This window comes from Sus scrofa, chromosome 5 (assembly GCF_054392235.1).
Source record: "Sus scrofa isolate SSC_HxYL_T2T_F1_AM1 chromosome 5, Sscrofa_HxYL_maternal_Yorkshire_Landrace_v2.0, whole genome shotgun sequence".
Classification (NCBI taxonomy): domain Eukaryota; kingdom Metazoa; phylum Chordata; class Mammalia; order Artiodactyla; family Suidae; genus Sus; species Sus scrofa.
The window spans coordinates 82,254,538-82,279,804 of record NC_139387.1 but is presented as its reverse complement, the minus strand read 5'-3'; the positions used below and the strand labels follow the sequence as shown (position 1 = coordinate 82,279,804).

Genomic DNA, 25,267 nt, shown 5'->3' with positions numbered 1-25,267 from the left:
ATTAATTAATGAATACATTTTATTTCAGCACCCACAAAAGAATATGCATCTAAAAGATCATAAAGAACTTCAACAAATAAATATATTGCATATTTCTACACTGAGTACCAAACCAGATGAAATCCAAATAATCTTTTAATTTTTATTATTTAGATCTTTCTCTCTCTTTTTTTACATAAAGGACATTATTGAGACAACTAGTGAACTTTGAATAAGGTCTATAAATAAAGGATTGTATCAATATTAATTTTCTGATTTTGACAACCAGACTGTGTGAAAAATATCTTTAAGAAATGTAACAAAGTATTTACTCTTTCTTAAAAGAGTTTTAGGAAGTGCGACAAAATAGTTATCCTTTCCTAACAGAACGACATTCTCTCACCTGACTACAGTCTAATTATCAAAATCAGGAAATTAATATTGATACCTTACCATTACCTAATGAATATATTTATAGCAAGTCAGAAATAATGATAAAGCAAATGTCAGAAAATTTGTCTGCTGGGGAACATGGATGAAAGGTATACAGGAACCCTTTGTACTAATCTCACACTTTCGTTACGTTGAAAATATTTCAAAATAAAAACATTAGATTTATAATTCAAACCAGTAAAAAATGAGTTCCCACTGTGGCTCAGTGGGTTAAGAATCCGACTGAGTGTCCATGAGGATGCGGGTTCAATCCCTGGTCTTGGGGTTAAATATCTGGTGTTGCTTCAAACTGTGATGTAGGTGACAGATATGGTTCAGATTCATTGTTGCCATGGATGCGGCGTAGGCCTCAGCTGCAGCTCCAAGTCCAGCTCTACCTGGGAAGTTCCATATGCCACAGGTGTGGCCATAAAAAGACTGAAAAAAGAAACACTAAAATATTTAAAGTACTGTTTATGCTGGATATGCTGTCCTAGTTGGTTTGGGCTGCTGTAACAAAATACCATAGACTGGCTTATAAACCACAGGTACGTGTTTCTCACAGTTCTGGAGTCTGGAGAGTCCCAGATCAAGATACAAGTAGATTCAGTGTCTGGTGAGACCCTGTTTCTCGGTTCATTGCCAGCCAGCGTCTTGCTGTGTCCTCATGTGGTGGAGGGATGAGGGAGCAATCTGGGGCCTCCTGTATAAGGGTACTAATCCCATCCATGAAGCCTCTGTCCACTCTCATGACCAAATCCCCTCTCAGAGGCTTCACCTCCAAATACCATCATATGGGGATTAGGTTTCAACAGATGAGTTTTAGACACAAATGTTCAATCTACAGTATGTGCTTCTGTAATATATGCCTCCTACCTCTAAAGTCTCTTCACATTCCATTCCTATTTTACCTCTTGGGGTATATTTTGTTCCAAAATTGCATATGCCCATCAGGCAGGCCAAATCCTTCTTTCCCAACCCCACTTCCAATAGAAATGTAAATTCCTCATTCAATTTCCAAAACTCAGATATTTGTACTGAACTACAAGGGTCTGTACAAAGTAAGTAATCATGTAACACATAATTTAAAAATTAAGAGAAGGAGTTCCCATTGTGGTTCAATGGAAATGAACCCGACCAGCATCCATGAAGATGAAGGTTCAATCCTTGGCCTCTCTCAGTGGGTTAAAAATCTGGTGTTGCCATGAGCTGTAGTGTAGGTTACAGACACGGCTTGGATCCCAGATTATTACTGTGGCTGTGGTGTAGCCTGGCAGCTGCAGCTCTGACTCAGCCCCTAGCCTGGGAACTTCCATGTGCCATGAGTGTGGCCCTAAAAAGCAAAAAAAAAAAAAAAAAAAGAAAGTGCCTTTCTAGAGCATCATTCTGAGTCTAGATAAACACTTGAAAGGCTGTTAAAATGACATTTTACATTTAAGAAAATAACATAATGTCTAATACACATAGGAAAAAGTTCTTCCTCATTCTTTGACTTAAAGGACATCAAAAAAAAGTCAAGACAGTACTTTTAAATTATGTCCTTCATAACAGCCCACCTTCAATGAAAGATGTCCCATCAACGTCACCAATGGTTGATTAACCTCCAAAACAATGCTGGTTTGTGCAGTGGAGGTCTGGGACAAAAGCTAAAATTCAGGATAAGTAATAGTGAGACACCAAGGTGGAGCCAAAGAGAAACAGAGATGACACTGTAGATAACAGGGTGAAGAGTTAGTGTGGACAACACTTTCAAAGACTGTGACCGGAAGAGAGAGAGAACTGGAAGTGGGTACAGTCCCTGGTATTTGTTTCTTTCCTAGAACTTATTATGGCCTACAGCTTTTATTTGTTTATTTCTACCTTACCAACAATCTAGAAAAAGTCTTACATGCGGGCAAGAACTGTGTATGTTTCCTGTTCGCTGTTGCAAGCCCAGGAGAATGCCTAACAGTCAACAGATTTGAATGACTGACTGAACAGAGACAAGCTTGCTTTTATTTCTCAATACAAAGCTTTGTCCAGCTTACACATGGAGACCTTGCTTCTTGTTTGGTTTTTGGATATGGGTCAGTCATATGCCCAGCCATTATCGTCAGATTTTATTTAACCATTAGGTTAGTAAACATATATGTGAGAACAAATTCATAGTACCTCATCTGATTTGGCACCTGCCTATACATTCTACCTCTAGTTCATCAGCAAGCTTCCTAAGTGCACCAACACCCATCAAAGCATTTTAGCCTTTCATACTGTTAATGCATTCAAGCCTTCTCCTAGAGAGGGCCCAGGGAGCTCTAGTCAGCAGGGGGAAATACAGGAAGAGGACACACTGAAAACAACACCTGGCTTTATGGAACCAGCACTGCTGGGAGGAATTCATGTTGAATTTGGGTGACAGCAGCAGCGTGCTCCCAGAAAGAAACTGCACATTGATGGTGACTGCCATAGGCCTCAAGTCGTCTCGGGTGGACCCTGCCCTGAACGCCCCACCTCCTTTAATTTCACTCCATGGCTCATAAAATAAACCATGGTTCCCTTCCAGCTGCAAATGGTAAAAGAGTTGCCTTGCAGAGAACATGAGCGTCTTAGGTACCAGCAATTCTGGTTTGAAAACCAATCAGTTGTGAGTTTCCAGCAGTAATCAATGTACTACAGAACTCAAGTTGGTGGCTCACCGATGTCAGCGCGAGATGTGAATCATGGGCTCTCAACAACCAGCTGTACCCTGGTGACACGGAGACTTTGTGGTTGCCCCATTCAATCTGCAAAAAAGCTGAAGGACAGTTCTGATGGGAGTGATTTAAATAAAGAATGACAGCTCTTCTAATATGATCATTGTCTCCTGAATGGGAAATCTTAATTCTAACAGGCAGGTTTTGACCAAAGCACACGAAAACAAACCCTTTTTCAAAGGAGGATTTTATGCCAGCATCAACGTTTTTACTCTAAGACATTTGTATTGTGGCCGCTTTGTAAATATTTGCAGGAGGACGTTAAATACATCAAAGAATTCCACCAATGGTTATTGAAGGTACCGGGAAAGAGCAAGAGTGAAAATAATATCTGGGCTTTCTAACAGGCGGAGTCACAGAAATACTTGGAGTTTTATTGATTCGAAAGACTTGCGTTTTTTGGTCAGCTCGAGATGGCAGGACTGGGAGCATGTATCATGAGAAAGAACAAAAAGACAGGCAGGAATTCCCACCTTACTGAAGTGGATCGAGTCACTAAACTGGGTCTAATGCTGCTTTCTCTCTTCCAGAATTTATTGTTTCTATTTTAATTTTGTGCATTTATACTATTATACTCGAACTCAGGGACCTTTGAAAACATGACCTACACTTTTAAAATTTAATAAGTATAACTTAGGCCTCCCGGCTCAAGGGAGTATTCCATTCAAACAGGAAATTTAAGACCTAAGAGGAATAACTCTGTTCTACCAGTAACTATTACACAGAAAAACCATGCAGTATTCCAAAGCCTTTATTAAAGGGCATTTTCTTTCAAAGATTCATAAATTGAAGGATTATTCTTGGGCTCCGGGAGCAAATTCCAGGCTTTAGCAACTGGAAAGAAGGCTTTTGATAGGGAGGTACTAGTAAGTAATTTAACCAGTTTATTTAATTATTTTTCCCTAAACTTCACTCACCTTTAAGAGATGAGGAAATTTTCACCTTTTTAACTTGAGCCTTAAGTTAAAAACTTCCAGGATCACTGTGGGGCTGATGTTGCATCACTGAAGAAACACATCCCACAGAATTTTCCTGGACTTTCCTAATTGTAGGGAAAGCACAAAATTTGGAACCAAGATGATTTTTTCAAGTACTGAAATAAATATTTCTAAAAATGTTTTAGAAAAAAACTCAGAAGCATTATACATTTTCTTATAAAGCACTAGTTAACTACAAAGCTAAAATACTTTTGACTCTCCTTTCGTCATTTACAATGCCTCTACCTACAGAAATTTTCACAAATATCCCAGAGCATGGTAGGTCTGAAAGTCCTCACCAACACGGTTAATTTAAAAGAGTGTATTTAATGCCTCCTGTGTGCCAGGCACCACACTAAGTCCGAGGAACCTGGTAAGTAAGACGGTCTTCCTACTCCTGCTCTCAAGTAATCTGGGCAGAAATATATGGAGGAAACTTAGTCACCATTTTGACCTTCATACATTTCTTTAAGTTTTTAAAGGTTTTTAGATTTAAAGTCCTATGAGCTATTTATTCTCCAGCTCTCTACTAAAAAATGAGAATAACATACCTAGTAAATTTTCACCCGACAATTTAAAAGGCTTGAACTCAATAGCTGTGCAGCAAGTAATTTGAAATGAGCTGTCTCTCAGGGGAAAAATGAATATGCTCTGGATAAGACAAATCAATTAATAGCCACATCGGTAAATATATTTAATTTTTTGCAGGGAATTTTCATTTTTAAATATAGATATCCCTCCAGTCTTCTCTCTCACTTTATTAGTAGCCTCACTGTTCGCCTTTCCTCCTCTTCTAACCATGGATTGACTGGGTACAAGTCTGGCATCTATCAGCAACATCCAGAAAAACATTCTTGCCAAGCTCATCACTGATGCTTCTCTTAGAGGGAAATCCCATAGGCAGGCACTTTGCATTTTGATCTTATTTGATATCTTGCCAGCACTTGACTGTTGGCATGACTATGTCTCTTGATAGTCTCCCTTTCCTTGACATCTATGACACACCCGTTTTGGACTTTTCATTTTTTTTTTTTTTTAATCCCCGTCTTTCTCTGCCTTCTCTGTAGATGCCTTTTCTGGCTGCTCCCAGATAAAGGAGCTCCATGGTTTTATCTTGGCAGATCTTTTATTTTTACTCAGATATTTTTATCTAATGATATCTACATAAGGATTAAAATGTAAACCAAAATACAAACGTTAGTTATATTCCTGTCTCAGCTCTCACTCCTTAACTTCTCAGCTTCAGATCCATTTAAAGAACTCTTCCCAGGTATTTCAATTAGTACTTCAAGTTCAACAATGTTAAGGTCTGGACTCAAATGCCCTTACTTAAGACATTTTCTGCCACCAGGATCTCCTATCTCAGTGAGTAATACAATCATTAGTTCAGTTGCTCTAGCCTAATTCAACACTACCTTGAACTTCTCCCTCTGCCTCACTCTGCAAGCTGAATGAATCACAATGTTTCCTCTGGTCTGGCTCCTGCTTTCCTAGCAAAGCCATCCCTAGAACTCACCTCACACCATAACACAGCACCTATACCTTAGGGGGTAGTGCCTCTCACCCCCATAGTTCTCACCAGATAGAAAGTTATGCATGAGTCCTTATTTTCTATCTCTAAATTGTATCATCAACCTCAGGAGAGCCCCTAGTGCTGACAATACCAACCAACATTTTAACACCAATTAAAGCAAAATGACAGACAAATGGATTACGAAGATGCGGTATATACACACAATGAAATACTACTTGGCCATAAAAAAGAATGAAATAATGCCATCTATAGCAACATGGATAGAACTAGAGACTCTCATCCTGAGTGAAGTAAGTCAGAAAGAGAAAGACAAATACCATATGATATGACTTACATCTGGAATCTAATATAAGGCACAAATCAACCTTTCCACAGAAAAGAAAATCATGGACTTGCAGAATAGACTTGTGGTTGCCAAGGGGGAGGGGAAGGAGGAGGGCGAGGGAATGGGATGGTTGGGGAGCTTGAGGTTAATAGATACAAACTATTGCCTTTGGAATGGATTAGCAATGAGATCTTGCTGTGTAGCACTGGGAACTATGTCTAGTCACTTATGATGGAGCATGGTAACATGTGAAAATAGAATGTGTACATGTATGTGTAACTGGGTCACCGTGATGTACAGTAGAAAAAAAATTGTGAAATAACTATTAAAAAATAAAAAATATATAGTTATTTAAAAAAACAAAACAAACAAACAAACAAAATGGTAACAACTTACCCAAAATACTAAGTAGTAAAGGCAGGACTGGGCCCAGAGTCTATGCTTCCAACCACTATTTCCTATTGTACTCAGCACTTAAGTGTTTACTTAAATAATAAAAACAAGATTTGTTCTTAATTCAGCAAAGTTAAGTCGAGAAGGGCATGGAATTGTGTTAATGCCCAGGCATCAATATATGCCTGAGGGATATACCTTTTAAGTGAAAATCTCCAAATAACATGAGAACACATTAATCAGACAAGACAGTAATGCAACAACCATCACCTTTTATCCAGCAGTAGGAAACTTTATCTCTAGCAAGAAAACCAAGTGAAGCATATCCTTGGATGCTTCTGCTAAGAGGTAGCCAGATTTAAATGTAGCCTGTTAATTTAGCACAGCATTTAAAAGTTAAGGTATTTGGGAGCTCCCACTGCGGTGCAACGGGATCAGCAGCATCTTGGGAGCACTGGGACTCAGGTTCAATCCCTGGTCACACATAGTGGGTTAAAAGATCCAGCACTGCTGCAGCTGTGGCTTAGGTTGAGACTGTGCCACCGACCTGATCCCTGGTCTGGGAGCTCCATATGCCAAGGGATGGTCAAACATGAAAAAAAAGAAGAAGAAAATTGGAGTTCCTGCTGTGGATCAGTGGTAAAGAACCAGACTAGTATCCATGAGTATGTGGGTTCAATCCCTGGCTCTGCTCAGTGGGTTAAGGATTCATTTTTGCCATGAGCTGTGGTGTAGGTCACAAGCGCAGCTCGGATCTGGTGTTGCTGTGGCTGTGGTGTAGGATGGCAGCTGCAGCTCTGATTCTACCCCTAGCCTGGAAACTTCCTTATGCCACAGCTGCAGCCCTAAAAAGACCAAAAAGAAAAAGAAAAAAATGTAGGTAACTTATTCAACAGGTACAGTTATATGATTTGGGTTCTGCTTTTTCTCATGGATGCAGCTTTTAATTAAAGACACATAACCGCATAAAGACATAGTGAAATGGAAGGAAAGCAGAAGGCAAAAAGACAAAATTCATCCAGAAAAAAGATATGGGCTAATTTATCCTTTGGGAAGTGAGGCAAGGAATTCTGCATATTCTTGTTGCCCTTGGAACTGTGCATGAATTATTGTCTAATGTAAAATTTTTGCTCATAATGATGATAGAACTATACAGAACATATTAAATTATAATTAGTAACCTCTATATTATAAAACAATATGCAATCCTTTTCCAGTTAAAAATGTAGAGTCATGGAATCTTCAAGGGTGATGAAAATTTGAAGTGATTTACTTTTTTTTCTCATCCTACACAGCATCCCTGAAAGATTATGTATCCTTGGCAGGACTACTTCCACTGATGGGGAATTCAGAAGTTCACCAAGTAGGCTTACTCGGCGGCTCTCATTATTAGGGAATTCTTTCATACACGTATCTAAATCTGCTTCCACGTGACTTACACTCACTAGTCCACCTGGGCTGCAATGACAAAGTATCACACACTGGGTGGCTTATAAACATCAGAAATTTGTTTCTCACAGTTCTAGAGGTGGGAAGTTCGAGATGAAGGCACCAGCATAGTTATATTTGGTGAGGGGCTCCTTCCTAATTCATAGCCAGCACTTTCTTGTTGTGTCCTCACATGGTGGCAAGGGCTAGGAGTTTCTCTGGGGCCTTTTTTTAATAAAGGCACTATCCCATTTCTGAAGACTCCACTGCCATGCATGACCTAAGCACCTCTCAAAGGCCCCCCTGCTTAATACCATTCCATAGAGTATTAAGATTTCAACATAGAAATTTTGGAGTTCCCAGTGTAGTGCAGCGGGTTAAGGGTCTGGCATTGTTGCAGCTGTGGTGTAGATAACAGCTGCAGCTCAGATTCCATCCCTGGATCAGGAACTTCCATGTGTCACTAGTGCAGCCAAAAAAAAAAAAAAAATCAGTATAGGAATTTTGAAGGGACACTAACATTCAGAATACAGCAGTCTGTATTCTGCCCTCTGGAGCCAAGCATAAAGGATTATTCCCTCTCCAACACTTTAATCTTAAATAGAAAATAGCACTGCAGAGCTGAAAAGGATCACACAGAATAACAAAACACATTGCTTTTGCAGAAAGGATAATGGAAACTCAGAGCAGCCATACAGTTGGCTGTTAGTAGAGTTATTACTAAAACCCTTCTGACTGACCTTTTCCCTGATTCTCAGGTCTTTTTTTATTACTTTATTACATTTCATTGTTATTATGATCGTGTTACTCTCCCACACATATATATTAAGACATTAATCATTTCTTGATTAGCTCTCGTCTGGTCAAAGTTAAACAGCCTTGTTAGACTTGAATAATAACCACGATGGTCAAAGCAGGAAAACCAGCAGCAGCTACATTTGTTCCTCAGTCAACAATAAAGATAATCATGATCAAGAGATGCCCACTCGAACCCCTAGAGCACTAGATAAAGTACTTTTTAAAGTTATAAAGATACTAATCATCCAAGAAAGAAAAAGCAAAAGATAATCTTCTCTATGCAATAGAATGGAATGGAAGTGGACAGCTGTACACAGATGCATACAACAATGCACTGTGTTTTCCAAGTTCCAAGAATCTGAGTCATCACAGACCACGGTTTTTATCAAATGCTTTGTAACACATGTATTACCATCTTTCCAGCCTTCGCCATTAGTCTTCTTGCCATTTGCTGTCTGACCCTTTAGACAAAATTGTTAGCTTTCTGTTGTGTCGGCACTCCACTTCTAGGGATCAGTGTCTGTAGACGCCAGGATAGGCTGGTTTATGTAGCAGGATCAAGCAACCCCCAAATCTCAGTGGCTTAACATTTGCAAAGGCTGGTGCCTCTCTCGCATTTTATGTCCTGTGTGTTGTTAAGGAAGCTGGGATTATTCAGGTCACTCAGGGAACCTGCATGACAAAGCCTCCAGCTAGTCACAAATTTCCATACCTACTATCAAGAAAGGAGCCCCCTTCAGTGCTTCTCATGGGCAAATAAAGGGCTTCTACCTAGAGGTGACACATGCCTCTTTCACTTATATTTCGAACATTCAAAGCAAGTCATGTGATCAGAGGGGGCAAAAAAGTGCACTTCTCTTATGTGTGTCCAAGGAAAGACCCTGAAGTATCCTTGAAGCCCCAGTGACCACCAGCTCTCCCATTCCCTTTTTCTGCCAGTTCCTCTACTATACACAGAAGAGTGCCTTCCCTTATTTGTTAAAAAAAGAAAAAGTTAAGCCTTGAGCGTTCCCACTGTGGCTCAGCAGAAATAAACCCGACTGCTATCCATGAGGATGCAGGTTCAATCCCTGGCCTTGCTCAGTGGGTTGGGGATCCAGCATTGCCATGCACTGTGGGGTGTAGGTCACAGACACAGCTCGTACCTGGTGTTGCTGTGGCTGTGGCGCAGGCCAGCAGATGTAGCTCCGATTCCATCCCCAGTCTGGTAACTTCCATATGCTGCAGCTGCAGCCCTAAAAAAAGAAAAAAAAAGTTAAGTCTTTGAGAAATATCATCCCTAAATGCAAATGCACGCCCTCAAAAGCATGCAAATTGTGTCTCTAGAGAGTAAAGAAAGCAGCGATATAGGAGCTAACATAAATATCCTATAATTTGTTTTCTTTCTATGTTTATGTATACATTTACTTCAGGCACAGGTGAGTGAAAATGGGTTTTGATAGTCCCTCTGGAAAATAGAACAGTGTATGGCATTAACCTAGGATTTAGATTCTTAAATTGTTTTTATTTTTAAAATTAATATAAGGGCTGGGAACAGGGCTTTAGAAAGGAAGTTCTAGAAATAGTCTGCCCTTTCTCATTTAGTGTTTTCAAATCAACCACAATTTCATCTCCTCCTAGGCATAAAGACCCTTGTGCTACAGCAGACTCATCTTCACACAATTACTAAAGGAAATAGGTATCATTCTCTCCAATGCAGAGACATCTATCACTAAGAATCAAGGAAGGACTCAGCCACAGAATTGCAAAAGAAATAGTTTCTGACAGGGATTTGTGAGTTAAAGCACCTACGCCTAGGTAAAAGGTAAGTTTACTAGAACAAAATTGCATGTTGTATGGTTTAAACTGTGGCACATAATCATACTGCAACTTTTAAGGGCCTTTGAAAAATTCTGTCTCCACCACAGATTTTTCACATGAATCTCTCTCTCCTTAACTAGGGCAAAACCAAAAGAAAATACCTCTTTTTGAGTGGGTGACATGTAGTATGTAAATTCTATCTTTCCTTTCATTTAAAACCCTGCCAATGATTTCTGTATTTTTATCTCCTAGAGCTAAAAAAAAAAATGCCCTTTATACTTGCTAAATCCCTTTTATCTGAAAAAATATGAACAAAAAGGGAGATTTCTTTGCTTGCCACATAATTTCCATCTTCAACTGTTTGTATCAGATTTTTTCTTTTTTAAAAACCATGAATACTATTGTCGAGATAATCTAACTATATGTAATGGATAAAATAGGAAAAAATACGTTCAAAGTGGCATTTCAATTTTCCTCCAGAAGTTCCCCTGTTGGTGCAGTGGGTTAAGGATCTGGCACTGTGGCTCCTCTGGTCCTGCAGTGGCACAGGTTCAATCCTGGGCCCATGAACTTTTGTATGCCACAGACACAGCCAAAAAAATTTTTTTTCCTCCAGATGTTTTATGCTCTCCATGATTTGAAATACTACTTTCGCAATATACAATGAAAAATCATCTCTAAAAATATTAATAATCAATAATTTTAAAGAAACAATGGCTACAAGAATAAATGTTTATTTTCTTTAGTGTTTAGTTTGCTCTCCATTCAAGAATATTACTATGTGTCAGTGACTAATTAAATTATTTTATAACATTCAAAATATGCTTCAGATTATCCATGGGGGCTGTGTTATCACATATGTCAAAAGCAAACCCATTTATATAAAAAGACTGGTAATACATAGATTTGATGGACATATTTAATAATGTTTAAGGAAAATGTACTAAGATGATTATGGAAAAATATAGTATAGATTCCTTTCCTCTGAAACCATTAATTGCAATTAAAAGCAGCTAATGATTATAATGGGGGCATTCAGATATACATGACTCACCTTTGCAACTAATATACACGTGACCTTGGTAACTGACCACACTGAACGATAATCAATGGGCTGCCGTGAAGATACATTAAATAATACAAAATATCTGTAAACATAGTAAATTCATATTTTTATAGGAGAGATAATCCATAAATACCTTTCATATCGGAGAAAATCTCCTTTTAAAATATGATTTTTTTTTTTTTTGGCTTCACCTACAGCATATGCAAGTTGCCAGGCCAGGGATCAAACCTGTGCCATAGCAGTAACTCCAGACACAGAATTGACAATGCAGGATCCTCAATCTGCTAGGCCACCAGGGAACTCCTAAAATGTGGTTCGTAAAACTGCTGGACGTAATTTTATAGGGTGGACTGATTCCCCAGAATCTCACATCCTTATTTAGCACCATTACCTAAAAAAGGATTAAGGATAATCATTTTGAATTTGCACTTCAATGTATCCTAGAGACAATCCTAGCATTATAAGAACTGGGGCTCTGGAGTCAGAGTCCTATGCTTATAATAACTGTACCTTGTCAGGCTTAAATGAATAAATACATAGAATGTTAAGTACTTAGCACAGTGCCTAGAGCAAAATATACCTTCAATAAATACTTGCTGTAAGTATTATATTTTATTTAGACAAGCTACATGGAGAGTTTATAAACTGGAAAAACATGAAGGTTAAACACACCATAAATAGGCACACCAGGAGTTTCCCTGGTGGCTCAGCAGGTTAAGGATCTAGTGTTATCACTTCAGTGGCTTAGGTTGCTGTTGTGGCATGGGTGCCAGTCCATAACCCCTGGAACTTCCCCATGCTGCACGCACAGCCAAAGAAAAGAAAAAAAGCATAAAGGCCACACTTGACTCAGAAACAAGGTGTGAATAAACATGTACGGAATCATATTCATTTTACAACATTATTGAAAAATCTACTTTTGTTTACCTGCTAATAATTGAGTTCCAAAGGCCATGAATCTCTAGCAATATTTAGTGATAATGCAAAAGCACAAAGATAGCTTAGAGTGTCTATTTTCCCCTAAGTACTGCGTGACCATGATTTTTTTGTGGCTTGTACATGAAAAAAAAAAATTAAGCCTCAGAATTAAATCTAAGAATCAACGGATTTTATTTTTGTTTTGAAAGGCAGGTGAACAGAATGCAATTTATGAAGTGCAAGTTATCAACTGTTGCCAGGCTTCTGAGCGCCAGTGGACATAACTTTTCATACATCAAGTTGTATCACTGCATTTGGACAGTATCACACAGCCTGGTGGAAGCGCCCTTATTGCTGTCTCTATTTTCCTGTCATTTTTGTCTAAAAGTGTTCAAATACACATAAATAATGTTGACACTACATAAAAACAAAGCTCTGTGAGACATGGGTTGTTTTTTAATCCCAATGATAAGGCAGAGGAGCCAAAGGAAATTACGTAAAGAAGTGCCAATGAGCCAGATGTGATCTGTAAAAAGGTTCCCTCTCTGTATGATTTCTACAAAGCAAAATTATATCCTGTCAGATATACTGGAAATTCAGTATTTACTGGAGATATTTTTATATCAGATTTTATTGATGAAAATTATAGCTTATTTTTGCTGAATCAAAAACCTACATCCCTCTGGTGAAATCTTATTTGCTCTATTGTATTAGTGAATGTACGTCTTATAAATATGTAGCTACGACAATGCATAAGTTGAAATTAATTCATAAAATAATTAGAACAATGTTAATCATGCTCATGGAGCACAATGTCCACTGGAAGTGCCTCTCTAGATAGAATCCTCTATATCTAAAGAAAACTACGTTCAACTCAAGCACTTTGTGAATGAGGCAAGACATGTCAATAAGTGAAACAATCTCTTACCAGAATAAAATGATCCTCACATTTCCCTTCTTCCAGAAAGCTCTTGCAGATTTTCCCCAGTCAGGATAGGGTTTGTCCTGAAGCATCATATCGGTGACCTGAAGCAATGAAAGAAACTTATTTAGTACTTTCAGAAATCTTCCATTCAGATTTTAATACACATTAATGCACATTTGGCTAAGAATAAAATATGTATCTATTTTATCACTGGAATATATGCAGAGGAGTTCCAGTTGTGGCTCAGTGGGTTATTGAACCCGACAATGTCTCCATGAGAATGCCGGTTGGATCCCTGGCCTTGCTCAGTGGGCTCAGCATCCGGTGTTGCCATGGCTGTGGCTCAGGCCGCATAGGCTGGCAGCTGCAGCCCCAACCTGACCCCAGCCCAGGAACTTCCATATGCCACAGGTGCAGCCCTAAAAAGAGAAAAAAATAATATATGCAGATATTAAAATTAGAAGAATATACTTCCTTCTGTTAAAAATTTTATTAATTCATTTGACTTTACATAACAATGAGCATATTTTAGCTCACTCCATAGAGCAAATAGTGATATTCTTTTAAAAACATCAATCAACATAACCTTATAGAAGGAGGCATCTTTAAGATACTATTAACTTCTCCATAGAAATAACATAATGCAATAAATAAAATGACATATTCCTTTTGTCTACATCAGAAACTCTAAAATCCAAATATCTGCTGATGTGTCTCGATCTTCACCCAATGTCACTCGTCAAAATATTACCTTCCTTTCTTTCCACTTTTCCCTTCAAGGCTGTGTGCACCAACTTGAACCCTTTTTATTGCATATTTATTCTAATTTTCTAGCATTCTTCCAAAAATGTTCTCTTTTTCTCATGTGCACAGACTCTGCTGTTTTGAGGCTTTGGGTAAAGTCACACGACCACTGCCAGGTCTTCCCTGCTTCCTCCAACTGCAGTTCTCCATCCATCCTTCTCATGTCTTATATTCCTTTCTGCATTCTACTTTCCTTACTTAGGTACATTTTCCCTACATTATGTACATTTCCTTACTTATGTACATTTGTTCTCTAAGCTTTAAAATTCTTGAAAGTGAAGATTTATCTTTGCATCCTTTCTAGAGAATCTTTTATGAAAAGACTTCAAAATACTTGCTCAAAGAAGATAGGATAAAATGAACTCATATAAATGCTTGTTTTTAAAAATGCATTAACAGCAAGATCAAGGTAAAGGATTAAGAGGTACAAATCCCCAGGTACAAAATAAATAAGCTACAAGGATATATTGTACAACACAGGGAATATAGCCAATATTTTATAATAACATTAAATAGAGTAGAACCTATAAAATGCCAACCCATTATGTTGTACACCTGAAACTAATACTGTAAATCAACTATACTTCCATTTTAAAAAAGCACAAAAAATGCATCCACAAAGTAAACTGTTCATTGGCCACATCTTATATTAATATATTCAGCAAATATTCAAAATAATCATAAATAAATAACATAACTATAAAAGCATTTTTAAAAATCCAGTGGGAATGGGGAACGAATTTCCCTCTTCAAATAAAAGAAAATGTGTTTGTGTATGTGTACACACATGCACACACACGTGCAAAAGCACAATTTCTTTTTCCCAGAAAAATCTACACTCCCTTCAAGAGAGAATATTATTTCATTAATTATATATTTAACTGATAATGTTCGAATTCAAACAAACAAAAGACATTCAAAATTAAGAAAATATTATAGACAGAAATGCTGAATTGAGTATGGAAGAATTTTCATCATCCATTCAAATATACTTCTCTTTTGCTCTCTTTAAAGTGTTATTATTACATTTAAGTAAAACTTGCAATAAATGCCTGACTGGAAAGGGTGAGATTTAAGCATTCATGGTAAAGTGTCTGATTGGGTGGGGGGTCTTTTGGATCAGTGACCCCTTTAAAAGTACGGATTGTTCCATGGAAGGCACATCAATTCTCAAGCAAGCCTGACTTCTTGTGCTACACACAGCATCAGGGAGATGGTCTCTAGAAACATTCACTGGCATGTCAGAGCTTCACATGCTCACTTCGGACGCAATCAGAAGAGAGGGTGAGGAACCCAGTCCCCGGGAAATATTCAGTCTTAATTCTTTGTATTCTCTCTGAACATCATTTCATAAAGAGAACACCCATGCTTCTTTTGGTTCATAAGAACTTAAGAAAAGCCATTGACCTTCACTGGGTAACACTGTGGATTTACGCCAGCTCTTTCTAAGTTAGGGCTGCACTAACTTTATGTGATGTGGCTTTACACTGAATCTTCAGTTCAACAATCCTAAGTGTTTTTAATATAAACTCTCAGTTAATTTCTTTATATGGTTAATGACTTTGGTAACTGTGAATGCAACCAATATTAAGATTTCAAAAGGGAAAAAAACCCACTTGTTTCACTTTTAAAAGGAAACGTATTTATCGATGATGTTCTCATCTATTTTTTTTCTTTGTGATCCTTTACAAGATTTTATTTACTCTCAGACTAATGCCCATAGATTGTATCTTCAATCAAAAAAAAAAAGATTCATGATCTTTAGCAGAATGAACAGAGGGAATATGGTAGAATAAAAATTAACCACGAATCAAGTGAGTTACACTGCTACTGGTAAATGAGTAAAACCCAAATCAGAGAAATTTAAATTCCATACATTCCTAGGCATAAAAAGAATTCTATAACTCCCTTTGAGGAAAGAATTGCTATTCTGCCAAATACAACAATTTCACCCACTGCCCCATAATAACCTTCTTGAATAACAATTCCTTTGTCAAATTTTATTTTTACAAAACCTCAAGGTTAAGTAAATAATACTTAAATAGATAGTTCACGTTTCACCAGTTTTGTAAAAGATTTAATTAGTTCTCTTCAGCAATATTTATCCTGTTTCAAAAAGAGCCTGAATGGTAATAAATATTTTCAAGGAACGGAATGATTACTGAGTAGATTTTATTCAATTTTCGATGTTTTCTCCAGGGCACTTTCTGAGAAATACTTATTATATTTTCTAGGAGGCAATCTGCTGGTATATGACCAATTATTACAGCAGCATGTTTTGTAAAAATGACATTCAAGGATAAAGGATTTTCTTAGGAAGATAGCAAGAGGAAGCAAAAACATTTTTTTCTGATGCTAGACAGCTGGTCTTTTTCACCTCCAGCTCCAACTCTTTAAGTCATATCATCAGATCAATGTCAGGTCACTTGCAGCTAAATTGGCAGAAGCAGAGACAGTGATTAAAGGGATGCATTCAATAAAGAAAAATCCAATTACCTTTTGTATTAGAGAAATCAAATTCATTTCTGGTTGTTGGTCAAGGATAGTCTTTGTGGGAAAAGATGCAGGAAGCGGGGCGGGGCAGGGGGAAGATTGAGGACACTGCAACAAGGTTGCTGTGTAGCATAAATACAACACAACACTTGTTGACTCTTCTCTCCCAGGAAGACTATTAGCATTTGAAATTGCAAGTCTTTGCTTCTAAACTGGGAGACATCAGTTTAACCCTTCCACAACCATTCCCTTCTCCTTTCCTCTCTACTGGATCTTTGTATAAAACCCAGCACTTCCTTAGGCTCCTATCACATTATGCCTTGTCAGGAGTCTTTCTGAGTAGAATATCCACTTATTTTAGGGTTTGAGTATTGTGCAATCTGAGCAAGAACATATAGATTGAGATTTAAAAGTCAGTAAATGTTTGTAAAAGCAAGGAATCTCTGCAGGCATCTAAGGGAAAACTTTGCTCTTCTGTGCTTTGAGCCTGCATGGTGTGGAAGTCAAGGACAGCAGGAAGTGAACAATGACATCAGCAATACCTTACATTTGCTTTAGAGCTTCATGGATCACTTCTTGGATGTACTTTTTTTTTGGGGGGGGGGGAGTTCTTTTTAGGGCCACACCTGTGGCATCCAGAGTTCCTGTCATGGCTCCGGAATTGATCATTTAAAAGATGTAAGTGCTATTCTATTAATACACAAGCACATGTTCAGAAATAATGAACAAACGCATATAATTTTGCAACTTTTCTCAACTTAATTATATAGCTTGAACATCATAATATATCAGTACATGCAAAGCTATTTAAATAATTTTTTTCAGTCTTCTAGGCTACATTTTTATGTGCATTCTACTGAAATATAAAAGGTTTGCTGTATAGCATAGGGAAATTACTCGATACTCTGTAATAATCTATATCAGAAAATAATCTGAACAAGAATGGATATATGTATATGTATATTTGATTCACTTTGCTGTACCCCTGAAAATACTACAACATTGTAAGTCAACTCTACTCCAATAAAATTTTCTAAAAAGGTTTCTAATTTTTTCCGATTATCTTTATAATTAAACTTTATTTAATAGATGTATTTACTATTTCTTTCAATTTTATTTACTCCCTAATCTGAGCATTGACAAAGTTATCTTTCTGTTTCTTCTCCCTCTGCCTTTTCCTCCTCCAGCACCCTATTGAACTTATTTTTCCTATTAACTTTCTGACTCTTTTGAGTACTTTAGATCCTTATTTATCATCTTTAAATGATATCTTCCCTCGATCTATAAAAATAAGAAAACCAAAATATTATACTTTCTTACATTATATATTATTTCTATGTTGTTACGGCTTGGGAGTACTCTATGCTCTGGTCTATAAACAGAAGTCATGCGTTTCTTTTCATCTTCGTTCTGTAACAACATTGACTCAATGATATTTTTCCAGTATTCCTGCTGGAGTCTTTCCACTATTCCAACGCCCGAACTTATTTCTCCACTACATTCTTAGGGAAGGGTCATGAGAACAATGCAGCCAACAACCAAATTGTTTATTTTCTTTATACTCGACAAACAATTAGGCTGGGTACAAAGGTGCTGAATCACATTTTTCTTCCTTAGAATTGAACACATCACTTTACGTTCTTAACACTGTTGAGTGATGCCAAGGAGAAATATCCGCAAACTGGATCCTGAAATTTTTTTCCATCTTTTACAGGTAAATTGGTCTTTATTGCTTGAATGTCCACAGTATTCTTTTTTAAATTTAATTTTCACTTTGTACTGGAGTATAGTTGATTTACAATGTTGTATTACTTGGGGGTAAACAGTAAAGTGACTCAGTTATGCATATGCATATATCCATTCTTTTTTAAATTATTAAATTATCCATTCTTTGTCAGGTTATTATGGAATATTGAGTAGAGTTTAGTGTAATAATTTTGCCAAGTTTATTGACTGTTTGTCACTTTTCTAGGCCCAATTCACCCTTGCAGTCAAAAGATTCAAGTCTTTATTCTGATAAATCTTTTAGGAATACTTAAATACTGCTTTACTTATTCATTTTTTTAGTTCCATTTTTTAGAGAAACAATTATGTAGATGTTGGTTTTTCTCACATCTATGTCTACGCCTATTTTTAACGTTGAATTTCACTCTCTCAGTCATATACCTTACCATGATTTTGGGTGTGTCAATTAATATTGGTGGAGGTTCCAATTTAACCTTTATTTATCTAATTTTTTCTCTTCTGCATTTCTTTCCTGAGCCTATCATCTCTTGTATTCTATTTTATTATTTCACACCATCCTCTCTAAATTCTTGTATCATTGCTTTGAAGTCTTATTTTTTAAAGACAGTGATTTCTAGTCACTCATGAGGGAACATGATGGAGGATAATGTGAGAAAAATGTAGGTACATGTGTGACTGGGTCACTTTGCTGGATAGTAGAAATTGACAGAACACTGTAAACTAACTATAATGGAAAAAACAGGAGTTCCCGTGGTGGCGCAGTGGTTAACGAATCCGACTAGGAACCATGAGGTTGCGGGTTCGGTCCCTGCCCTTGCTCAGTGGGTTAACGATCCGGCGTTGCCATGAGCTGTGGTGTAGGTTGCAGACGCGGCTCGGATCCCGTGTTGCTGTGGCTCTGGTGTAGGCCGGTGGCTACAGCTCTGATTGGACCCCTAGCCTGGGAACCTCCATATGCCGTGGGAGCGGCCCAAGAAATAGCAAAAAGACAAAAAATGAAAAACAAAAAAAAAAGAAAAAATAAAAATCATTAAAAAAATAAACAAATAATTCACCCCCCCACACAAAAAAGACAATGATTTGATTTTTTTTTTTTTTTTTTTTTTTTTTTTCAGTTCACTGGGATTCTTTATCACACTTTTCCCCCGGTTTCCGGTATCATTTCTCTGGTAGAGGGTTCTTCATCCTTTATTGGATTTTCTTGTAATTTTCCTTCTTTTTTTTCTTTATTGACAAATTCTCACCCAGGTTCCTTGTAATGGATTGCCATCTGAATGATGTGAGTTTTTTTGGACTCATTTCTGCAAAAGGCTCATGCAGAGGGGTGGCAGTGCCTACTTGCAATCAGAACACCCCAACCCCACTCCTCCAGGCCTTTTAGGGAGGGCCACGTACTTGGGAGAACGGTCCTTTGCCAACTCTGCCTCAGATCAGGAGTCACCATATCTCCTCCTAGCATTGTCTTGAAACATAGTTAATCATCACTGTATTTGACAACTTTCCCCCGAAATCATGCTTCTGATTTAGAAATGCGATCTAGTCTTATTTAAGAGAAAGGGATGTTTTGTTTTGTTGTGTTGTGTTGTGTTGTTTTTAATTTTATTATAGTTGATTTCCAATGTTGTATTAGTTTTAGATGTACAGCCAAGCGAATCAGTTACACACATACATATATCCATTCTTTTTTCCCATATAGGTTATTACAAGTTACTGAGTAGATTTCCCTATGCTATACAGTAAATTCTTGTTAATTATCCATTCTATATGTCAGTGTATATATGTTATTTCCATCTTCCCAATTCTTCCCTCTCCCAGTGGTTTCCCCCATGGTAACCTGAAGTTTGGTTTTGAAATCTGTGGGTTTTTATTTTATAAATAAGTTCTTGTTATCATCTTTGTTAGATTCCACATATAAATGACATCATATGATATTTGTCTTTCTCTGACTTACTTCCCTTACATGATAATCTCTAGGTTCATCCATGTTGCTCCAAATGGCATTATTCCATTCTTTTTTTCTGGCTGAGTAATATTCCATTGCACATATGTACCACATCCTCTTTATCCATTCATCTATTGATGGACATTTAGGTTGCTTCCTTGTCTTGGCTATTGTAAACAGTGCTGTGATGAACAATGGGGCATGTATCCTTTCAAATTATGTTTTTCCTCCAGATATATACCCAGGAATGGGATTGCTGGATTATTTGGTAATTCTATATTTACTTTTATAAGGAACCTCCATACTGTCCTCCATAGTAGTTGCACCAATTTGCATTCCTACCAACAGTGTAGAAGTGTTCCTTTTCTCTAGACCCTCTCTAGCATTTATTTTTTGGTAAACTTTTTGACAATTATCATTCTGACTGGTGTGGGGTAGTACCTCATTATAGTTCTTATTTGCATTTCTCCAATAAGTGGTGATGTTGAGCATCTTTTCATGTTTTTTTGTTTTGCCATCTGTCTGTCTTCTTTGGAGAAATTCCTATTCGGATCTTCTGCACATTTTTTGAATGGGTTGTTTATTATAATCTCTTGATGCTCGTACTCCACATTCTTTTAGTTCATTGCCCAAATATTCTTATTTTAAAATGAAAATACTATATTTCTATTTAAAGTGATTAATAAAAGGCTTGTTTACAATGACATGTATTTTTGGCAATTTTGAGGTCATACCACCAAAAATAATTACTATGTCTATGATATAGTTGTTTCTTTGTTTTAATGGTATCCGTCAGATGACGTAAATAATATTCAAAGCTAGCTTTTATTTAACATTGTTTTAATTTAATGTCTTTACCAAATAAAACTTTACTCAAAATAAAACATTTAAACATAATATGAGATTTTTTTAAGAATTTGAACATGAGGCAGTTTCAGATTTTCTGAGATATTATTTTAAAAAATAGTTTTGCTTTATATTCAGCTTATGTAGAATATAAAAATTTAATTAGGTTATCTGACCACCTATAATTATTACATAAGTGAAATCTGAAAAGTTTTAGTCAATGGCGTGATAAGTATCCTGTAAGACCATTTATAATTTTCATCTTTTAAAGATAACAGTGCTAATGGTTTCCCAGTTCAACAGTATCTCTCATCTCATGAAATGTAGAGAAAAATATATCATCAGCAATGGATGATTTTCATGAATTTCTACAATTACTTTTCAAACACTTGGATAAAGGTCCCTGTATGATTGTTACTATGACCAACATTTGTTTTTGTTATTTGCTTTTTAGTTCCCTGTCCAATTAAGAAAATCAATTGAGACTATTAGTAAAGTTGCTATATAGCTATAATATTCTTTTCTTGACTTTATTGATGTCACTTTTATTTAGATTTTATTGAGGCATATAACAGGTACACATTAATTGTAGAAACATTCTTTAGATGAAATTATAAGCCAGTATATGGCACTTCCTAATAAGCATGAGTAAGCAACTAGTGCCTAGTTTTCAACACTAAGCAAACCCACATTTTGGCATATGCTTTGAAATTCCCTATAGTGGTTCATTCAGGGATAGGAAGTCACAAAGTTTCTTTAATGTATAATAGCAGACTTTAGTTTTGAGGGCTTTAGCTGCCCAAAGACTGATGGTTCAGGATACACTGATTTGCCAGTAGCCAACGCCAACATAAAAATATGTGAATCTTCACATTCCCAAGCCAAGAGGAGAGACTGCTTATCATTACAAATAACCTGATCGTAACAAGTCATTGATCACACACCAGGAAATGTCAACACTCAAACTGGAGAGGAGGAAAAGATGGTAAGCAAGGCTCCAGTATTTCTTTAAACTGTTCGTTTTACTTCTTTGCTTCTGAGCAGATTGATGTACAAGTCCTTGTTCATACTGCAGCCATCTATCCGCAAATCCTCCCAACATCATCAACATTATAGTGAGGAGTGTAGGTCCTTTTTTTATGTTTGCTGACTATTTTTAAGCTTCACCACTCACTGTTCTTTTGCCCCACATCTGGGAAAGCTGATGAGAAAACCAAAGATCTCCTTCCTTTGGCATCAGTAAAAGTCGCAACCACATGCAGGAACCCTCACCCTTGATCCCCCATAAAAACCCCAAGTCAGTCTCTTTTCCCAACTCCTTCAAGCCATGTTTGGATCTGCTTGGGAGCCACCATGCTCTCTGAGAACCTTTACTAGGTGAGAAAGAAATCATTTCATACCCCGTTGGTGCAAGTGTGACATTACCATGGTCAACATTTGAACAAATTTGGGAGAAGAGGGTCCATCCAACTTCAATCAAGTGGTCACAGCAATAACAAACTTGACATCACAAACAGAGGGGTACTTGTGTGTGAATTGTTTTTCAGATCTTTGAGATCCTAACTTTTCATTATGGATTCTTGGCACCTTCTGATACCAACATATTTTTTCATCACCAAACAGTAGTGCAAAAGGCTTCAAATGAGATACTTCTAAGAGATCATATCAAGGACACATCAATGTATTACTATCATTATTATTATTATTATTATTATTATTATTATTATTATTTTGGCTGTACCCATGGCATGCAGAAGTTCCCAGGCCAGGAATCAAACCTGCACCAGAGCAGTGACAACACTGGACCCTTAACTACTAGGCCACCAGGGAACTCCAGAAATTTTGGTGTATTCTTGAAACTTTAGCTCCACACATCAAAGGCTAATATATAAATACAAAAGCTGATTTGATTTAAATTCTTCATATAAAATAGGGAGAAACTAAAAGATCCCAACTCTAGTAACCATGCCCTGAATGTCAACGGAGCCAGTAAAATACAAAAAAATTTAAAGAGGTTGAATTAACCCTGCAAACTTACTCACTGCCAAAATATAAGCTCCATGAATGCAGAGATTTTGTATGCTCTGTTCACACTCTGTCCCCATCCTTTAGCACTGTATCTCATATACTATCGGGTCTCAGTAAACATTTATGGAATGAATGAATAAAAGGATACATGGATGAATGGGTAAGCAAAAGGGGATCCAAAGGAGCATGGAAGTGGGGAAAGCTAGGATAAACAGTGCAGTCCAAGGGGCCTTTTTAGTATTCTCTATTTAAAGCCTCTGCAGTAATTAGTGTTGAGGATGATGCTAAAAGAGGTGGTAATGGAGTTCCCATTGTGGCTCAGTAGAAACAAATCTGACCAGCACCCCTTAGGACACAGGTTCTATCCCTGGCCTCGCTCAGTCAGTTAAGGATCCGGTGACGCTGTGAACTGCAGTGTAGGTCGCAGACGTGGCTTGGATCTGGCATTGTGGTGGCTGTGGTGTCGCCGGCAGCTACAGCTCCTATTCGACCCCTAGCCTGGGAACCTCCACATGCTGTGGGTGCAGCCCTAAAAAAAGAAAAACAAAAAAGAGGTGGTAGGAGTAGTTGGTGGGAGGAGTAGTGATACATGGAGGGGAGGATATTCCTTTTCTCTGAGCCCTGCCTCTTCATGGCTTGGAAGAGTAGGAAAACACAGGAGTTATAAAGTTAAGATTCCAAAAGCAGTAGAAAAGGTCTTTATTAACTCCTGAAAAAATAAAGAATCAAATATAATTTCAAAGAAGAAGAGGTATATGCTATTCACATTATGCATATGAATAATATATGTAGTCCATTATAAATTTATTTATAGATGAAATACATAAGGATACATATCGACCACCTATTTTATTTTGTCTTGTTTTGTTAAGTAATCTTCCCAGATCTTAATTTTTTTATTTTTTAATTTTTAAAGTTTAGTTGATTTACAGTGTTCTGTCAAGGTCTGCTATACAGTAAAGTGACCCAGTCATATATATGTATACATTCTTTTCTCATATTATCTTCTATCATGTTCTATTACAAATGATTGGATATAGTTCCCTGTGCTATACAGCAGGACCTCACTGCTTACCCATTCTAAATGTAATGGTTTGCATCTACCCACCCCAAACTTGATCCAACAGTAGCACATTTTCATATGCTTTATTTGCGGTGCTAATACATTGTACAACACTAGGGGATGCTGTGTGGTGGCCTGGAGTTGGACAGTGACCAGCCTATGCATCCCTTATATGGTAGTCCTGTTTTATTGATATCTTCGCATCCCTTATAGCTTAACATTATTTTCTTATTCTCCCTGTTATGGAAACTCTATATGGAATTGAAGTCTAAAAGCATTTCTTTGACACTAGGGAAATACTGTACTGTACAGGACCATGTATGCAGTTTTCCCCATTCACTGCTACCTGACCCCACCACACACACCGCGTGCACACACGCACACACACACATACACACACACACACAAATCAGTCTTACATAACAGCACTTCCAACTGAGACAAAGAAAGAGCCAAGGTCCAACCAGAAAGGATTATGCATACTCGCCAAGGAACATTAGCTGAGTATACAATTAAGCAAATGGAAACCACAGATGAAATTTCTTAGTGTTGCCTTCAATGAATTGCTATAAGAAATATCATAAAATCACTGGCAAACATCTACTGGTGAACATTAAACCTGGAATGTATTCTACAGCTTTTTAGAAGCACAACCAGGATTTCATAAAGCATGAATATTAATGCACCTGCTTATTATCTCCAATGATAGCCTGCACTGCTTTTGTGATGTATTGCACCTTATTGCTGGATCCCTACTGATTTACAATGAGTCATAGACTGTTTTATTATTAAGTAAGGAAATTGGGCATGTCTCAGAATATAGAAGCATTTAGAAAAAGATACCTGAATCATCTGAATACAGAAATATACACAATCTAAAAGTACCTTCTCAGGCAAGGTCTGCAGACTTTCAAATAGTGTGTTAACAAATGCAAAATAAATACGATGTGCCCCAGTACAATTTGCTCTCTACCACACTGAATTATAATTTATAATAAATGGAAAGAATGAGAATTATTATCGGTTTTGCTGAGCAAG

At 37.2% G+C, this 25,267-nt stretch overlaps 1 protein-coding gene across 13 annotated transcripts in view; it reads right to left on the bottom strand.

Moving 5' to 3' along the window:
* The window catches only part of TMEM117 (transmembrane protein 117), a 567,603-nt gene that overhangs the window by 236,579 nt on the left and 305,757 nt on the right, over positions 1 to 25,267 (bottom strand). For all 13 annotated transcript variants that reach the window (XR_014804026.1, XR_014804025.1, XR_014804024.1 and 10 more), the window contains one exon: positions 13,311 to 13,408. Coding sequence is in view for 10 of the 13 variants with exons in the window: in XM_021092567.2 (XP_020948226.1) it covers positions 13,311 to 13,408 (98 nt within the window). In the remaining 3 variants the exon portion in view is untranslated. The remainder of the gene's footprint in view (positions 1 to 13,310; positions 13,409 to 25,267) is intronic.